We start from the raw sequence: 15,799 nt of genomic DNA, 5'->3' as shown, positions 1-15,799 counted from the left end.
AACATCTATGGTTGTGGTCTCCTTTGCTTGTTTGCTTGGCTCAGTATTGTATAACTATGCATAGTTATACATATAAGTACGCAGTGCAAGGGGAGCAGGAAGACCTGCCACACCATGGCTAGAAGAGATTCAGGACTCAGATGGAAAAAGCCCTAACCATGAGCCACGCTAGCCTCAGAGTAGAGAAATGCTGCCCATGCCTCACCTCCTCTTCCAGTTTGATGACCTTGGCTTGCGCACTGTTTAGGGCCTGGTCAAGGATTTCGATGTGCCTCCGCTGGTCCTCATTGGCAGAACGCACAGCTGCCAGCTCCATCTCCAACTTCTCCTTCTCCTTCAAGTGCTCTTTGTCTGAAAGAAAGACAAGAACGAGGGCCGCTCCATCAGGACAGCTCGTAGGCCCTGGGCCACATCCTTAGAAAAGCAAAAATCACATGAAGCGGCAGCGAGCAGGGCCATTACAACACAGTGCTGAGACACAGCGGGCAAGGAGTTTCTACTGCCAAGGCTCAGCTCCTCAATGCCCAGCTTTACGCGAGCACCAGCAGCAGAAACGAGCAGCAGCTTGGGCTGCATCTGCACTAGCAGAGCTTGTGGACCCGGGCACCGCCTCATAATTGTCCATTCTGCTGAACTACTAGCACGCTCCCCAGCAAAATTTTGGCTTGTACCAGCTACTCGTTTCCCACGAGGATTGCCTATGTCAAGGACTGTTTATAGCTGCCAGCTTGGATGCTGCTGCCCTTCTCTAAGGGATGAGAAACGTCAGCCATGTGGATGCTGGCTGTGCCATGCCCAGTCCGTTTTATTTGCAAGGATGGAGATTATGAGATACAGAACACGTGAAGAAGCCAAATAATAAACACAGATCTGTGCTGGACAGCTTGAAAGCAGAAAGAGGGGAAAGCAATAATGAAGAATAAGATAGGAGGCACCTGAACAGGCTTTCTCTGGACATACAGACAAAGGGGAACTGTGGGAGGCATTCCAACACTGTGGGGTCCCTGGGAGACTTTCCAGTCCTCCTTAAAGGGTCCACCGGTTGGTGCTTCTCCCTCATTAAGTGCCTTAAAGCACCAGGAGTGAAACTAAAACATGTAGATAACCTCCGTGCTGGAAAATCATCCCTTTTTTGGATAAGACATTAAAAAAACCACAACTGGCTAAATTCAGTCAGCTTTGCTCACATCTTTTTCTTTGGCAACAAACTGCAGTCCCACCATTGACTTCACTGGCAAGCTGCCTCAGGAAAGGCTCGGCTCCATCTACCTCTGCCCTGACACTGCTGAGAAGCCATTTCAGGGAACATGAGCATCACGGGCCAATCACTGGATCCCTGACATCGGACCCCAAACAGTTAATGATTGGAGGGAGCAGGGGACGGAGGTTTCATTCAGTGAAATCTGAGATTTTAAAATCCGGCCTTCGTTCTTAATGACGCCAAAAATAAAGCACTTGGCAAGACCCCAGGACGGAAAATTTCCTCCAAAAATTAATTTGGCATCAATTAAACATTGTTTTGATTTTTGACTTTTTAAACACAGCATTACAGAATTTGTTATTTTTTAGATGAAGTGGAAAGTTGCTCCAAAACCATCAAAACATGGAAAATCTGCCCCTAATATCCAGCCTGTCCGACCCAGGTGTAACCAGTCAAGCTGGAAGCCCCACCACTATCCACCTCCCACCAAGGAGGGTCAGGAACCTTCACATGGCCAAAGCCAGGCCATTTCAGACCTGAACCACCCCCAACAAGGGCCTTATTCTTCCTTAATCACAGATGGGATGAGAACAGGCTTAATTTACACACTACCAGTAGGCACCTGCAGCAAGGTGAGATGCGTAGGAGCTGAGCCATGAGGAACAGAGCACAAATAGCAAAGGTGAGCCCAAACCCACCTGTCCGTCTTCCCATTTATCCTAAAAGGAGGAATTCAGCACCTCACAGAAACATTCTCTGGCAGGAACACTGGCACATTGGCCTCTGCAAAGCCCACGAGCAAAGCCCAGCGAGTGCTGTGCGCACCGCGCCACCGACTGCCACCACAATCCATCTTGGTATGACATGCCTTAACCTTCCCACATCAGCAAGAAATTTTATATTGGACACGCAGGTCTCTTCCTTCAACGCAAAGACATTTACTTCAATCAGATTCACAAGAAACGTTATTATCTACTATACAAAAGTGTAAATCTGGGCAAATTATCAAGCAGCTAATTTCATTAGAGGGTGAAGAAGCCGGAAGATGAATGCTATTTCAGCCCTGTGGCACTCCACTGTCTCATGCTGGGACCACATTTGCTGTGCTCCAGATTTGAAACCAATATTATAGGAGGACAGCACATAGGAAAACAGGACTTGGGACCTTCACTTTCAACTTTCATACGAGGAACTTGAAGCACTCAGCTTGCTCTGCTGCATTAAACTTTCTATCCCCCCCTTAAAGGAGGACAAGGTTACACTGTACACAAAATGACCACTGAACCCACGAGAAAGCTGACAAGAAAAAATCACTTCACAGCTCTCAACGCTTCTCCACGTCATCTTCTCCCTGCAAAAAGCTGGAGGTACGTTTTATAAGTACTTTCCTATATTACATTAATTTTTAGCAAAGAAGGTCTTTGTTGAATGTACCTTAAATTCTCTTCAAGTACATACAGGTATCCTTAAAGTCTAAAATTACCATTTTACTGTGCTACACATGCACGTACCTTCTGCCCAGGCACGTGCTTTTTACCTAACAAATTCCATCTAACACCTGTTTCTATTTTCTGGTGGATCACTGCTACATCCCATTACTGAACATTCCCCAAAAGGCTTCTCAGCTGTTTGTTGTAGCTGACAGTTGTAATCTCACAGCTTTCCACCGAATGCCTCTGACTGTTGTACCTCAACACACCAAGGACATTACATCAATATTCCGTGGCTGAGTAGAAGAAAGAGGAGATAAAGCCAAAAGCCTGCTTCGCTGCCTCGCAACCAGGCTTTTTGAGTTGCCAAGCTGGGTAGGTACACCAAGAGCAGACCAGTCTTGACCCTGCTTTGAAGCAGGAACATTAGACGGAAAGATACACTCAATCACTGCCACCCCTTCACTACACTAGGATGCGACCACCAGCTTTTCACACAGACCTCAAACGTAACAGAAGGTTTTGATCTGATCAGTCTTGAAAGAAAAACAAGAAATATGTTTTTAACGTACCATTTACCAATATCAGTTGAATGTGTGCCCTCAAACCCACTCATAAATAACACTACATTATAGATAGCACAGGTCCACCCCGCACGCTTCACAAGGAGTGGCTGTGTTAACCAGCTCATTGCAACCTTCTCCTGCAGTTTCACTCACAAATGCAGGTTCCCAAGACCCCTCTGGAGTTTGGACCGTGCCAGCACCAAGAAAATGCTGAGAAGCTGCAGGAGGTTGTGCTCGAGGTCCCTGAGCCCGTTTTCGCAGGTGGTGATTAATAGTAATAATTATGATCGATTGTAATATACTTAATAAATGGTTCAGTGCATGGTTACTTGTGGTCACTGACCTAAGCAGGGATGCAGAAAGGTTTGATGCTCTGTTGTCAGAGGAAGCCGCTGAATGTCCACTGAAACTCGTGATGGCTTTCCTTACCCTACAAAGTATCGCAGGCATCTTAAGCACAGTCTGATTTACAGTTAGGATGTTTCCATTTGCATGTCATGAAGTACAAGTCAGGGGAGAATTTGACCTTCACGTGTTGAAAACTGAAATAAGATTTCCCACTCCCCTTCGAAGGGCCGGGGGAAGTCACGCAGAACAGATGCATTTTTGTATTTGACACCATTTCTTCAGGATGCTGCTCCCTGTGCAGGTGCCCTTGGCTGCGAAATGAGAGGGCAAGGAGCTCCCTTTCACTTGCCCCTGAAGATTCTGCCTCTGCCCTGACTATTTCCTGTCTTAATACCTCCATACGCCTTCATCGGTCACTGCTTCATGTCTTTCCTTAAAGGAACCTTTTTCACTGACAAAACATCACATAATTATCATGAAACTAATAGGCTGCGAGTTCTCTCCTACCCCTAATACAACAGTACCATTTTTCTCCGGCACAAATGCCTAGCACTTAATACTTTGAGGCATGCAGACTGGCTTTGCCTATTATTATTACAAAGAATAAGAGGTTTTGTCACCTCCGGTCTCCATCTCACAGCGCATGACCGCTCTGCACTGTTGCACTGAGAGAAACTGAGAAATGATCCCTGAACATCCTGCCTTGCCAGACTTCTTTTTCAGGGAGTTTTGCCTATTACTGGAGTTTTACCACAGTGTTCATTCTGCGTTTGCATTATTACCAAGGATGAGCATTAAAAAAACCTCATGAGTTTTATCTCTCCTTCTTCATAAAATCATCAGGCTGGCTTCAAAATGATAACTTTTAGGAACTTGCTGATGTTGGAGTCTTTTTATATGACCTGGGTCAGGGATGTTAAGGGATCATGTTTTCAGGCTGTTTTCCATAAACATAGGGACTTGAGTACTGCTTTTGCTTTCCTTAAGAAAATAAAGATTTGTATTTCCTAATATGACTTAACAAGCTACTACCCTTAGGAAAAATCCAAACACGAGTTTCACGACAAAATTGCGACAGTTAATGGGAGCACATGTAGGTACCATTTTTTCTCTTCTAAAACCAACTGTTTCAGTCTCAGTATACAAGTGTACACAGAGCAGATAAAACAAGATGCACCCCTTCTCCTCTCAGTTTTCTGCCTGAGTATTCCATCAAAAGAGCTGAGGAGGGTACAAACCATGCTTGGAAAACCTCCAGGTTAGCAGTGGGGTGCAACCCTGGTCACGGTCTGCCTCTGGGGAAGATAAAAGCATCAGGGTATAAATGCAATCAGCAACAGAGGATTTCCAAGCAAAACCTTTTATGGGCTCTCAGAGGGGTGCTTTAGGCTGATACCCTGATATTGAGGTCATTACTGTGCGTGCCCCAGCAGCCCAAAGAACCTGACTGAAGAGGACCTGCTTTACACGTGCCCATTTTTCTATTCTTGGAAGCACTCTGCATTGCATTGGTAACATTGAGCTCTCTGGCCTAGCCAGGAGACACTCAAAGCATCCAGCCCGTCTTGTGTGATAGGATCTGAAAAGCTATATTTGTTCGTAAGCTGTGAATTGATAGCAGTAATGTGCTGAGTGCACAGCGCAAAGTTTTATTGCTAGATATTTATCAGCAGAACCATAGAGCATGTTTATGTGCTGGAAAATGACTCAAATTCAGCCCATCCTGGGGCTTTAACTCCCCCTTGTAGCTGCCAGTATATGGGAACGCTGCCAGGCTGTCTACACGAAGACAGCAGACCCCAGTCTGCAATTTGCACTGTGCAACTTACCCTGCTTGAACTCTTCCCAAGGATGACAAGACTTACACAGCAATGTGATTTTCTTAACAGATCATCCCCTTGGATTCGCAGCAGTATCTACATGCCCTTGTGGCATCTGCTAATAGGGCAAGCTAACACAGTCATGGAAAAGACCATTAGATTGTCTTCTGGTTTGTGCACACACGCACATCAGCAAAGTGGCCATGCTGGCATTGTCACTGCTGGTGGGAGCTAGGAGAAAGCTCTCCTGCGTTTGGAGCAGCTGGTGGGCACGGCAGGGCTGGCAGCAAGGCACGCTGAGTGGTACCAAACACTGCTAATAGAGGTGGCCAGTTCTCCACCTCAGGATTTGCAGTTGCAGCTCATCTTTCAAGGAAGCTCTTGGTGCAATAAATAAAACAGAAGGTTCCGTTGTACACAGCATTTAGCTTCAATGGGATTTAAGCCTGCAAGGTACTGCACAGCTCCCGGGTGGTCAAGCCCTTCTGGAAGCATGCTGAAGATACTCAGGATACACGAGAAGACACACGCTGTCATGCAGCATGCAGCTGCTCAGGTTTTGGTTTGGCTGGTCACACGGAGCCATCAGCACATAGCAGGGAAACGCTGCAGCACTTTGCTCAGTCGTTACAGGAGCCTAAAAATTGTTGGGAATGGACGTTTTCCATAGCAGTAGAAGTTGTAAAATCTTTGTCTTTTCCATCCTTTGTGAAAAGGAGGGTCCAGCTCTGCTCTCCCTCCCCTTAGTCAGCCCCTGGCACTGACAAGAAGTCAGGAGAGGTTGCTCTGGGCTTTTCCCAGCCAAGAGAAGGATCTGGCTTCTCTATAAAGCACGCATCCCTAGGGATGATCGCCGCAAGCAACACTTCACAATTTCAGATAAATATTTATCAAAAATAAGCTAAGTTGTATTACCATTAACTCCCACTGCCTGGTTCTGGTGCTCAGAGAGGAAAAAAAAAAACCAGCCTGAACAATCCAGTCTGCAGCTTAAATAACAGTATGTGACGAATTAGCTGAGTAAAACCAAGCCCTAAGGGCAATAACAATTAACAGCAAAGTATTCACCTCTACTCCAGCACCTATATGTGTGCATATATATATATATATATGCACCTTCAAGATAGATTAGCACAGTACTCACTCTGAGTGACATAAAGGCCCTCTGTTGACTTATCCTCATGCCCATCGAAGTCTCTGCTGGCTAGCTGCCTATTGGCCGTCTCCAGTCGTTCTGCAAAAAACAGGAAATACTTTAAGTATAAATATATGTATATAAAATTGTAGGCCAACCAAGAAAATAAGATGCATGCCAGCAGAGCAGTATAAATAGACTCTCTGAAGGAGGACATTAAAATGGAGGCTGACACATACATAAAAGATGAGGCCTTTGACCTCTTCCATGAAGCTGTGTCGTTCAGATTTACAGAAACTGGGGGAAAAGCCTCTGCCACCCGCGGCTGACGTGCCCGAGCACTTCATCTCTCATGCTGTCCAAAACGCACAAGGCATTTGTCATCTGAATCACCCAGCTTTGCCAGGGGATGGGTGCCTTCCCGCAGTGGTGTGTGGCCCCTGGTGCAGTGAGACACCCTGGGGGATGGCAGCCCCCAGCCTGGTGACACCAATCCTTGGGGATACCCTGGGAAAGGAGCGGTTTTCTGCAGCAGAGGACAGATTCCTCTGGGAAGGGCCTGCCTGCAGGTGCCCCCCTCCTCCAAAAAGACAACCCAGCCCCCTTGCACTGTTGCAAAAAAGCACGAGCCAGCTTGCAGGCATCTCGCTGCCCAAAGACATATCAAAGGACTCCCATCAGGCACCTAGACAGGTAATAGCTCAAAGTCAAAGTCATAGTCAAAGGCACCGTCTGAAGCTGACTCTCATATTTTGCCACAGAGTTTCTTTGCAACTGGAGGGAGTGACAGCAGTTTTATCCCATGCCAATGTGCAGGGCCTGATTTCTCAAGAAGTTTATCTAAAACATGCGTAAAACCATTCCTTTAAAGCCTGCTACTCTGTAAGAAGTGGAACACCATGTCAACTGGGGGGAAAAAAAACCACACAAGCAAGCATAACGTACCACGGAGATCCCTGTTGAAGTCATGAAGTCTCCTAATTTCTCCTTCAAGTTTGTTTCTCATCGCTTTGTCCAGAGACTCCCTCTTCGTGGTGGTCTTGACCAGGCCCTCATAAGCTTCTGAAATCCTCTGAATCTCTATTTCAAACTGAAAGGAGAGAGAGCTCCCGGTAAAGCCCAGCAGGAATGCGTCCCATCCCAGCATTTGCCCAGGGCATTTTGATGGGGCGTAGGGGTCGGGGCAACGCCCATGCTGAGCGCCACACCAGCCACCAGCTCTGCAATGACCAATCTCCCCGGCGGAGGATGGTGCAAAGTCCCAGTGTTCTGGAGGCTCCTGCAGCAGGGAGCGATTGCTGGACCCCTGGAAATGCCCCATGGGGCGGCCCGCCATGCCACAGCACCCTGTAGCACCCCACGGGCAGCTCCCAAATGAGCTCGGGAGGGGCTGGGCCTGACGTAAACACCCGGTTGCCTTCACTCTATGACTGAGGCTGCTGCTTTAACACCATCCAAGAGGAAAAGCAAAGGAAAGAGTATTTGTGCGTACTATTCTTTCCTATAAAGAGTTTTAGGAGGTAAGATTTATTATTCTGACAGATCTTTAACCCAAAATCAAGCTCTGCACGCCACCAGAAATGCTTTAGGCTTGTGTCTGACCTCATGTCTTAAACTATTGTGGTCCAGTCCTTTCCATCCTTGACCAAAGACTGCTCTATAGAAAAAGAAACTAGAACAGACCAAACCAAGTGATTTGGATTTTCAGTCTTCTTAACTTCATCTCCTTGAAATCTGCCAAACTGTAGGCAAAGCATGCAGAGGAAGCCCTTAGCGGTGAACTTGCATCTTAAGACCTGAACCCAAAAAACTGACAGGAGGATAGTCCCAGGCAGAGTTTTTCTGTCCAGGTCAATCCCATCCAGCTCTTTTAATAAGCTAATGTCTTGTTAAGTGCTTTGCTGAAATCACTGCTGCAGGAATGATCAACACTGATGTGGCAATCTGCTCCTGCATGCCTAGCCCTCGTGTTTGTGGAGAAAAGTTTGATAATGTGCACAGGCTGGAAAACCAAGAGATATATATAGCCTCCAACATACCTTTCTAAATCTGGCACTTTTTTAGCCTCTTGCATCATGGGTGGGATGGATTCGTGATTTGTGAAGCCAGGGTGCGAGCCCACCTCCACCTGTCGTGGAGGTAGGTACCTCTCCAGGGCTCGTTAAGCTTTAGGTGTAATTTGCCAGTTGCAGCACTTGCAGAATAAAAGCTCCAGGGACACTGGAGCTGTCACCCTGCTGCCTGCATAAGAACCAGCAGCCAGACTCCAGATGCCTGGAGCTGTGCTTCCCATGACCCCAGGGACACTCTGACTGGATACAGCCCATGGACATATGGCACCTCCGAAACACACAATGAGGAAAGACCAGCAGAGCCATGATGGGGAACCTCAGTTACCTTCCCCAATTTCTGCTTTCAGCTCACTCAGGCACAAAAGCTGAAACAACTGGTGATGTGCAAAGCCCACATGTGGCCCCCGTGGCACCAGCAGCTTTGGATTAGTATCTTGCTGGGTATCACACCACCTATCTCACACCAGTGGTGATTTAACAGCTCGCAGGTATTTCACACACGTACAAGCGACTCTCCTACACGCATGATGTTAAACGGTACCATACGCAGATTAGTTCTCAGCTGACAATTCTCCACAGGTCCAAGAAGAGGATGACCTGTTGAACTTGCTGTGAAACTCCTTCTTGGGTGAACTACAAATTTAGTTAGATTATTCTGGCTTTCCATTTTGTTTTCTTTTAAAGCAGGAGCTCCAGAAAGCCCCATTACATTTTCCCTAACAACCTCTAGAAAAGCATGTTTTTCCCCACTCTGCTGATGCACGGCCAGACACCAAGCATGTTCCCACCACGAGGATAGCATGCTTGGAGGAATGCTGCATAAATCCAAACTCATTGGAAATTCAGTCTGAACCTTACTGTGGTTTAAAAGAAGTCAATGAGTTTTATTTTTCCTCGTATGCACGGCAACACAAACTTGTACAAAACCTCATCAAAAAGTCTGAACGCTTTTGAGAAAAGCTGTTTCATGTGAATTTTCAAGAATCAAAACAACATGTCGATTAGTTACTCATTAGTTACTCCAATAACAGCATAGCTTCAGCTACTTGATTCTGTTACAGCTTTTTCTTTAGATCAGCGTGACATCTGCTGAAAAGTGACATTACTGAAAAGAAAATAAGTTCTGTTTTACCTCAAACCAAGACATTATACATAGTTAGAGGCTATATTCAAGCTACCTTGCATTGCTCTCCTTGACTATTTTAGCAGATGGAGCTTCTCTCTCCTTGAAAGGAAGGTTTGGCTTAGCAAAAGTAATTTTTGCTTTCCTGAATTCTTAACTTCATGATCCCAACCAGACACTGTGTTCAGTTGAGTGCCCTGACACCCGCTGCTTCCTGCACCTCCCCTCTCCTGGGTGAGACGCTATCTCAGGAGAAGATGCCTGCTCCAGAGAGCTCCTACCACAGCAAAGCAGATTTGCCACCACGGCAGGGGGTTTCCACAGCCCGACAGTCCTGCCCAACACTGCTGGTTACCGCAAGGGCTCTGCTCTGCCTGTTATCTGCCATTATTTCCCAAAACACATCACCACACAAACCTCCTGCAGCGCTGGAAGCAAAGACTTGCTGCAGGAAAAGAAAGAACCTCCATCAGCACGGAACAAAATTAAAGGAGAGCAGAAGAACAGCCATAAATTGTGTCGGCGTGTCTCAGGAGCTCTGGGATTTCCTTCCCCTTCTTCTACGGAGGGGAAAAAACAGTTCAGCCTCTTCTCTGCCTGGTAGCTCCTAGAACCGACCCACTCAAACAGCCCACACACATGGTACAGGGAAGAGCCAGCCCAGCCTGGCAATTAAACTTCAGCGAGGTAACACCATCCAACAAAAAACAACAGAAAAAAAAAAAGTACTGCTTTGCTTTTGCAAAAAAAGCTCAAAGCCAAATGTGTGCGACCCCTCTTCCTCCCCAGCTCTTTTTAGGTAAGAAAACCAGACAGCTCGTCAAACAGCACAGGGATTAATCACCACCTTGTACCTCTCTGTAAAAAGTCTGTTCAGACACGATTGAGAATTTGACAGCCCTCAGGGGTGATCTGTTCGTATGAATGCCCAGGGAGCCCTCCACGTCAAGCCAATTTTCTCTAATTTCTTCTCTTATTCTGCAATGAATAAAAGTGATGGGAGGGTGGCTCTTGGTAGAAAAAATTTGTTATGCACAGACAAACCAGAAGTACTCCTCGTGACCCTGCCGCTTCCAACAAGAGGGAAGAGTTTTCACACCCAAAGTATGTAGTTTAACTCACTGTCACATTTTCAGAGGTGACGTGCAGCTGAAACTGTGGGAACAGAGGAGGACCTGCCCTGTCCTTGTGTTCAAACACAGAAATAACAGCATGGGAGGGATACTGCGTGTTAAAGCTTTGGTTCAGGACGTTTTCCTGAAGAAAGAATGCACTTGAGCATGTGTTTCGCTTTAATACTCCGCTTACATTCCCCCAAAGTCAATGGGACTCAAGTCCATGCTTTGTTGACTGAAGTGAGACTTCAGCCCATGCTTAAATACCTTTCTGTTAGTGTCTGATGCAATCGACTTGCGGAGCATCCAAGATAAAGAGAGAGCCGTTTCCAAGAGTGTAAAAGGAAATTGGAATATTTTTAGGGCATCGCATTCAAATACCTTCTACTGAACAACGCAGCTTTTTTAAAATTAATAGCTGTAATATTTCTTTTTGCCCACGAAGGCCACAGGGAAGTCAGCGTTAAAATCTTTGCAGACATCTTCACAAATAATCAATGTTGCTGCAAAAATTTCTCAACTAACTTTAGGAAATTCTGTGAATAAACTCAACTCATCTGGTTGCAGAGGAGGAGGCTGAAAAGACGATAACAGCTAAAAAACAACAGGTCTTTTTTCTAACCTGTTTGAACAGATTGTCAGGGACTTTTCCCAAAGCTGAGGCTAAGACATGGTCTCTCAGAGGTGCCTCTTCTCCCGCGAAGGGTGTCTCCAAGAACACCCTGATCCCACACAGCGCAGAAGAAACTGAGCTCCTGTTTAGACTCCTGAATTCAGAGAGAAAAGATCTGCAGCCTAAGCCCGTTTGTGTTTAAGCGGTGGGAAGACATAAATGAAAGAGCAGTGTAGGATCCTAAATAACTCATTTGGTCTGGGCCCTTGGGACCCAAAGCCAGCAGATCTGAGGAGCACCTCTGCATTACCTTCAATGAGCTCTCATTTTTAAGCAACTTCTACTTTGTTTGATTTCACTCGTCATCTTGTCACCCCAGGCAGTGCACAAGACACTGCCCTTCACGGACAATGCCAGCCTGCATACAGAAAAGAGGGTGAAGGATCTCTTCGCAACAGGGTTTTTGAGCAAAATCTTTACCAAATCGTCCTTCCAGATAACGGGGCATTGCTTTTTGAACCAACATGGTCAAAGGTGGGAGTCTAACCCCAAGTCTTAGAAACCCATAGAGCAGTCACTGAAAACCTCTGAGACAACCAAGTTAATGCATTTCCAAATAAAGGGCAACCTCACCGACAGCTGTTAAACTTCCAAAGAGCATGGAGTATCGTGTGAGCATATTGTGGTGGACAAGACTGCTCCAGAGAGATGTGGCCATGCTCTTCAAATGCTTCTCACCCGTATCTCTACTGCCCATGCAGATGGTGCAGGACCCAGCTGCACCAGAAGCAGACTCTGCCCATAGGAGACTTCCAGGGAAAGCTCCAGTGAGGCCGGCATGGAGGGATGGAAGGGGCAAATCCACAACTGAGGAACATGTAATGAGCTGCCCTATTTCGCCCTAGAGGACAGGGAGCCCATGGGCCTTGGAGCACAAGATTACACTTCTTTCAGACCACCATGGAGAGGCAATGGTTAGAGATGGCCACTGGTGCATCCCCACTGCAGTGACATGACTACGAAGAACAGCTTGGAGGACTCAAATGCAGAAGCATCAAGAAGGTTGCCCTGCCCAGGCCCCATCCACCCTTCCACTTACCTTCTGCAGCTTGTCCGCCTTCTCGTAGTACCCCTCCAGCTCCTGACGCAGCACGTGGTTCTCCTCGGATAGCATCTCCACCATCTGCTGTGCCCTCTCCACGATGGCGAAGGCATCGGGTGTCAGCTGCTGGCCCAATGGCATCGGCGGCTGGGCAGCAGCAGGGGCTGGCAGCGGTGGCAAGGCGCCTGGGAGCAGAGGGCCGGTGGCGGCAGTGGCCTGCGAGGACATGGGGCTGTGCTGCTGGGCCGGCGGCGGTGGGAAGGGCGGCTGGCATTGTCGGCTGCAGGGAAGCACAGGGGAGGAGGTGTTAGAGCCGCGCGCCCTCGAAATGCGTGCAGGAGCTTTCGTCTAATGACTGCACGATTTATTAATAGGGTTACAACTGTACGGTCATGATTCCAGTCCTTCATCACTCTAAATACCAACAATCACAGCAGGGACCGGGTAAATTGTCTCCTCGCCTGCTCCTGACAGTGATGTATACATCTGGCATGAACGGATAAAGGAAGCATTGACTCGAAAACGGCATTTTTGCCTAGGTGCGCAGCTAATATTTCAGCAGCCAGCCAGCCTCTCCCTGCCCCCCCTTGCCACAAACCCCACCGCTGAGAAGCACGAGCCAGCGGGCTTGAAGGAAACACAAGGGATGCATTACTCACCCTTCGGACACCGCTCCCTGCCTGGAGCGAGACTGGCTGATCAGCCGAATTGGGAGGCGAAAGGAAGTGATGTGAATGAAGCAGCGTTCCCGAGCAGCTTTAGCAAGCGGCAAAGGGAAGGGCTGCTGCGGAGCTGCTGGAGGCACAGCCCCAGTCAATCACGGCAAGCCACGAAAGCCATCTTCCAGCGCGAGACCTCATTGTGTCACCCCCCGACTAACAGCATCCATCACCCACCAGGCTCATATTGGGGAAGGATAGGAAGCGAGCTGGCGGTGGACCTGCCTGTGGGCTAGGCTTTCTGACAGAGGGCGGCTCTTTAATCCACCCGAGCCACAATTTGCAATGGCTGGAGGATAACCCAGGAGGATGTCTTAGCAGTGAGGGCATCCCCGTGGCTGGTGGCCAGGCAGGACCAGAGTCCCTCACTTCTACTCTGCGTTGCAGTCCTGTGAGCTTGAGAAGGGAGGAAAGGGGGAAATTCAGGCAGGGAGCAGCTCAAAGCTTGTGTGCACCACATCCATCTCCATCCCTCCACCTACCGCACTGGCAGGCTCAGGGCCTCAGCCAGGGTGAGCAGCCCCACGCAGAGCATTGCTGTGCACAGGCTGAACCACTCCTCAGCCCAGATGCCAAACTTGTGAAACTTCTACCCCGCACTTGTCTGAGAGACTCAACCCAGACCACGTGGGACATCTATGTCAGAGCCCAGTTTGGCTGGAAAATAAGCTGGCTGCTGGACCCCACCTGAAGTCTGCAATCAAGTGCCTTCTGAAAGTTGTATTTTAGCCTAAGCACAAGCTACTATGCTTGCTGTAGCTATCATTGCCTTTATTTCTGTACCCTGCATGAGGCAGGAGACCTAACAAACAGATGTATTCACACCATTTGGCCTCAAAGATTCATGAATGCTATTTTTTAGACAGACGATTTTGTGTTATATAAATACATAATAAATATGATTACCATTGCCTTCAGTACCTACATGTTTTCTCAAAGCGGGGTTTTCAAAAGCTATCAGCATTGGCCTAATTCTACCGATAATAACCTGCCACTGCCTTCAATTGCAGCAGAATAAGATGAAAAGTGAAGGCAATTTTAAAGCCCTGCCCTAAAAGCAAACAGCGCTGCTCTAACAAGCGTGTCCCCACCAGGCCACACAACAGTGAGGAGAGCCAGCAGTTCACTCGTATCTTCTGTCCAAACTAGGGGAAAGCAAACGGGGCTCTGCAGTCCTCCAGACGCAGTGCGCACACAGCCCCACGCTCCCATCCCGGCTCTTGCGTTTTGCCTGATGCATCCACCGTGGCACAGAAAGGTGTTGAAACAGAGAGAAGACCAGCGATGAGCCCGTTCCCAAATGCAAGCACACTGCTCACCTGCCTGACAGCACAGACCCTGGTCCAGGGTCAACATCTTCAGGAGGAAGATCCCAGCCAAGCTTTGTGCAGGCAGCATTGGGAAAACCAGTGCTGAGCTCACCCTGGTCTCGAGACGGCTTTTACCTGCACAGCATAGGCTGCGTATCCCCTGGTAAGTTAAACATCTATGGAGGAAGCTCAGGAGCGCAGGAACGGGGCTTTCCGCATGGCCAGCTCCAAGGAGGGCCAGAAGGGTCTCTCAACCCCAGGCATGTTACTTCTCTGGCAGAGGAGCAGCCTAATGACTTAGGAGCTAAACTTCTACTGAAAGTGGATAAAACTTTCCAAAGGACCGTAAGGTAGGGAAGCGCTGTATGACACATTACGTATGGCCAACAAAACATACGGTAATTCACAGAATCATAGACTGGTTTGGTTGGAAGGGATCTTTAAAGATCATCTAGTCCAACCCCCCTGCCCTGGGCAGGGACATCTTTCACTAGATCAGGTTGCTCAAAGCTCCACCCAGCCTGACTTTGAACGCTTCCCATGATGGGGAATCCACAACCTGGGCAACCTGTTCCAGCATTTCACCACTCTCAACCCCAACTCTCTCAGCCTGTCCTCAGAGGAGAGGTGCTCCAGCCCTCTGATAATTTTTGTGGCCCTCCTCTGGACCTGCTCTAGCAGGTGGAAGCAGTACTCCAGGTGTGGGCCTCACGAAAGTGGAGTAGAGGGGCAGAATCCCCTCCCTTGATCTGTTAGCCACGCTTCTTTTGATGCAGCACAGATATGCTTGGCTTTCTGGGCTGCAGCACACATTGATGGCTCATGTCCAATTTTTTGTCCATCAGCATCCCCAAGTCCTTCTTGGCAGAGCTGCTCTCAACCAGTTCATCCCCCTGTGTGTACTGGGGACTGCCCTGACGCAGATGCAGGACTTGCCTTCTGGATGTGGGGAAGGCTGTGGACGTTGTCTATCTGGACTTTGGTAAGGCCTTTGACACCGTCCCCCACAGCATTCTCCTGGAGAAGCTGGCGAATCATGGCATAGACAAGTGTACTCTTGGCTGGGTTAAAAAACGGCTGGATGGCCATGACCAGAGAGTTGTGATGAATGGGGTGAAATCCTCTTGGCGGACGGTCACCAGTGGCGTCCCTCAGGGCTCAGTTTTGGGGCCAGTTTTGTTTAATATCTTTATCAATGATCTGGATGAGGGGATTGAGTGCACCCTCAGTAAGTTCGCAGACGAC

The 15,799-nt window shown here is 48.1% G+C and overlaps 1 protein-coding gene across 6 annotated transcripts in view; it reads right to left on the bottom strand.

Annotated features, from left to right (window-relative positions):
- AMOTL1 (angiomotin like 1) overlaps positions 1-15,799 on the bottom strand; it is a 90,008-nt gene that overhangs the window by 20,615 nt on the left and 53,594 nt on the right. For all 6 annotated transcript variants that reach the window (XM_063329465.1, XM_063329476.1, XM_063329504.1 and 3 more), the window contains 4 exons: positions 12,523-12,805; positions 7,446-7,590; positions 6,510-6,599; positions 206-351 (listed from right to left, as the gene is read on the bottom strand). In XM_063329465.1, coding sequence (XP_063185535.1) covers positions 206-351; positions 6,510-6,599; positions 7,446-7,590; positions 12,523-12,805 — 664 coding nt within the window. The remainder of the gene's footprint in view (positions 1-205; positions 352-6,509; positions 6,600-7,445; positions 7,591-12,522; positions 12,806-15,799) is intronic.

Source organism: Chroicocephalus ridibundus, chromosome 1 (genome assembly GCF_963924245.1).
Source record: "Chroicocephalus ridibundus chromosome 1, bChrRid1.1, whole genome shotgun sequence".
In the NCBI taxonomy this organism is placed as follows: domain Eukaryota; kingdom Metazoa; phylum Chordata; class Aves; order Charadriiformes; family Laridae; genus Chroicocephalus; species Chroicocephalus ridibundus.
The sequence above is the reverse complement of the archived record's forward strand: the minus strand, read 5'-3'. Positions and strand labels throughout refer to the sequence as shown.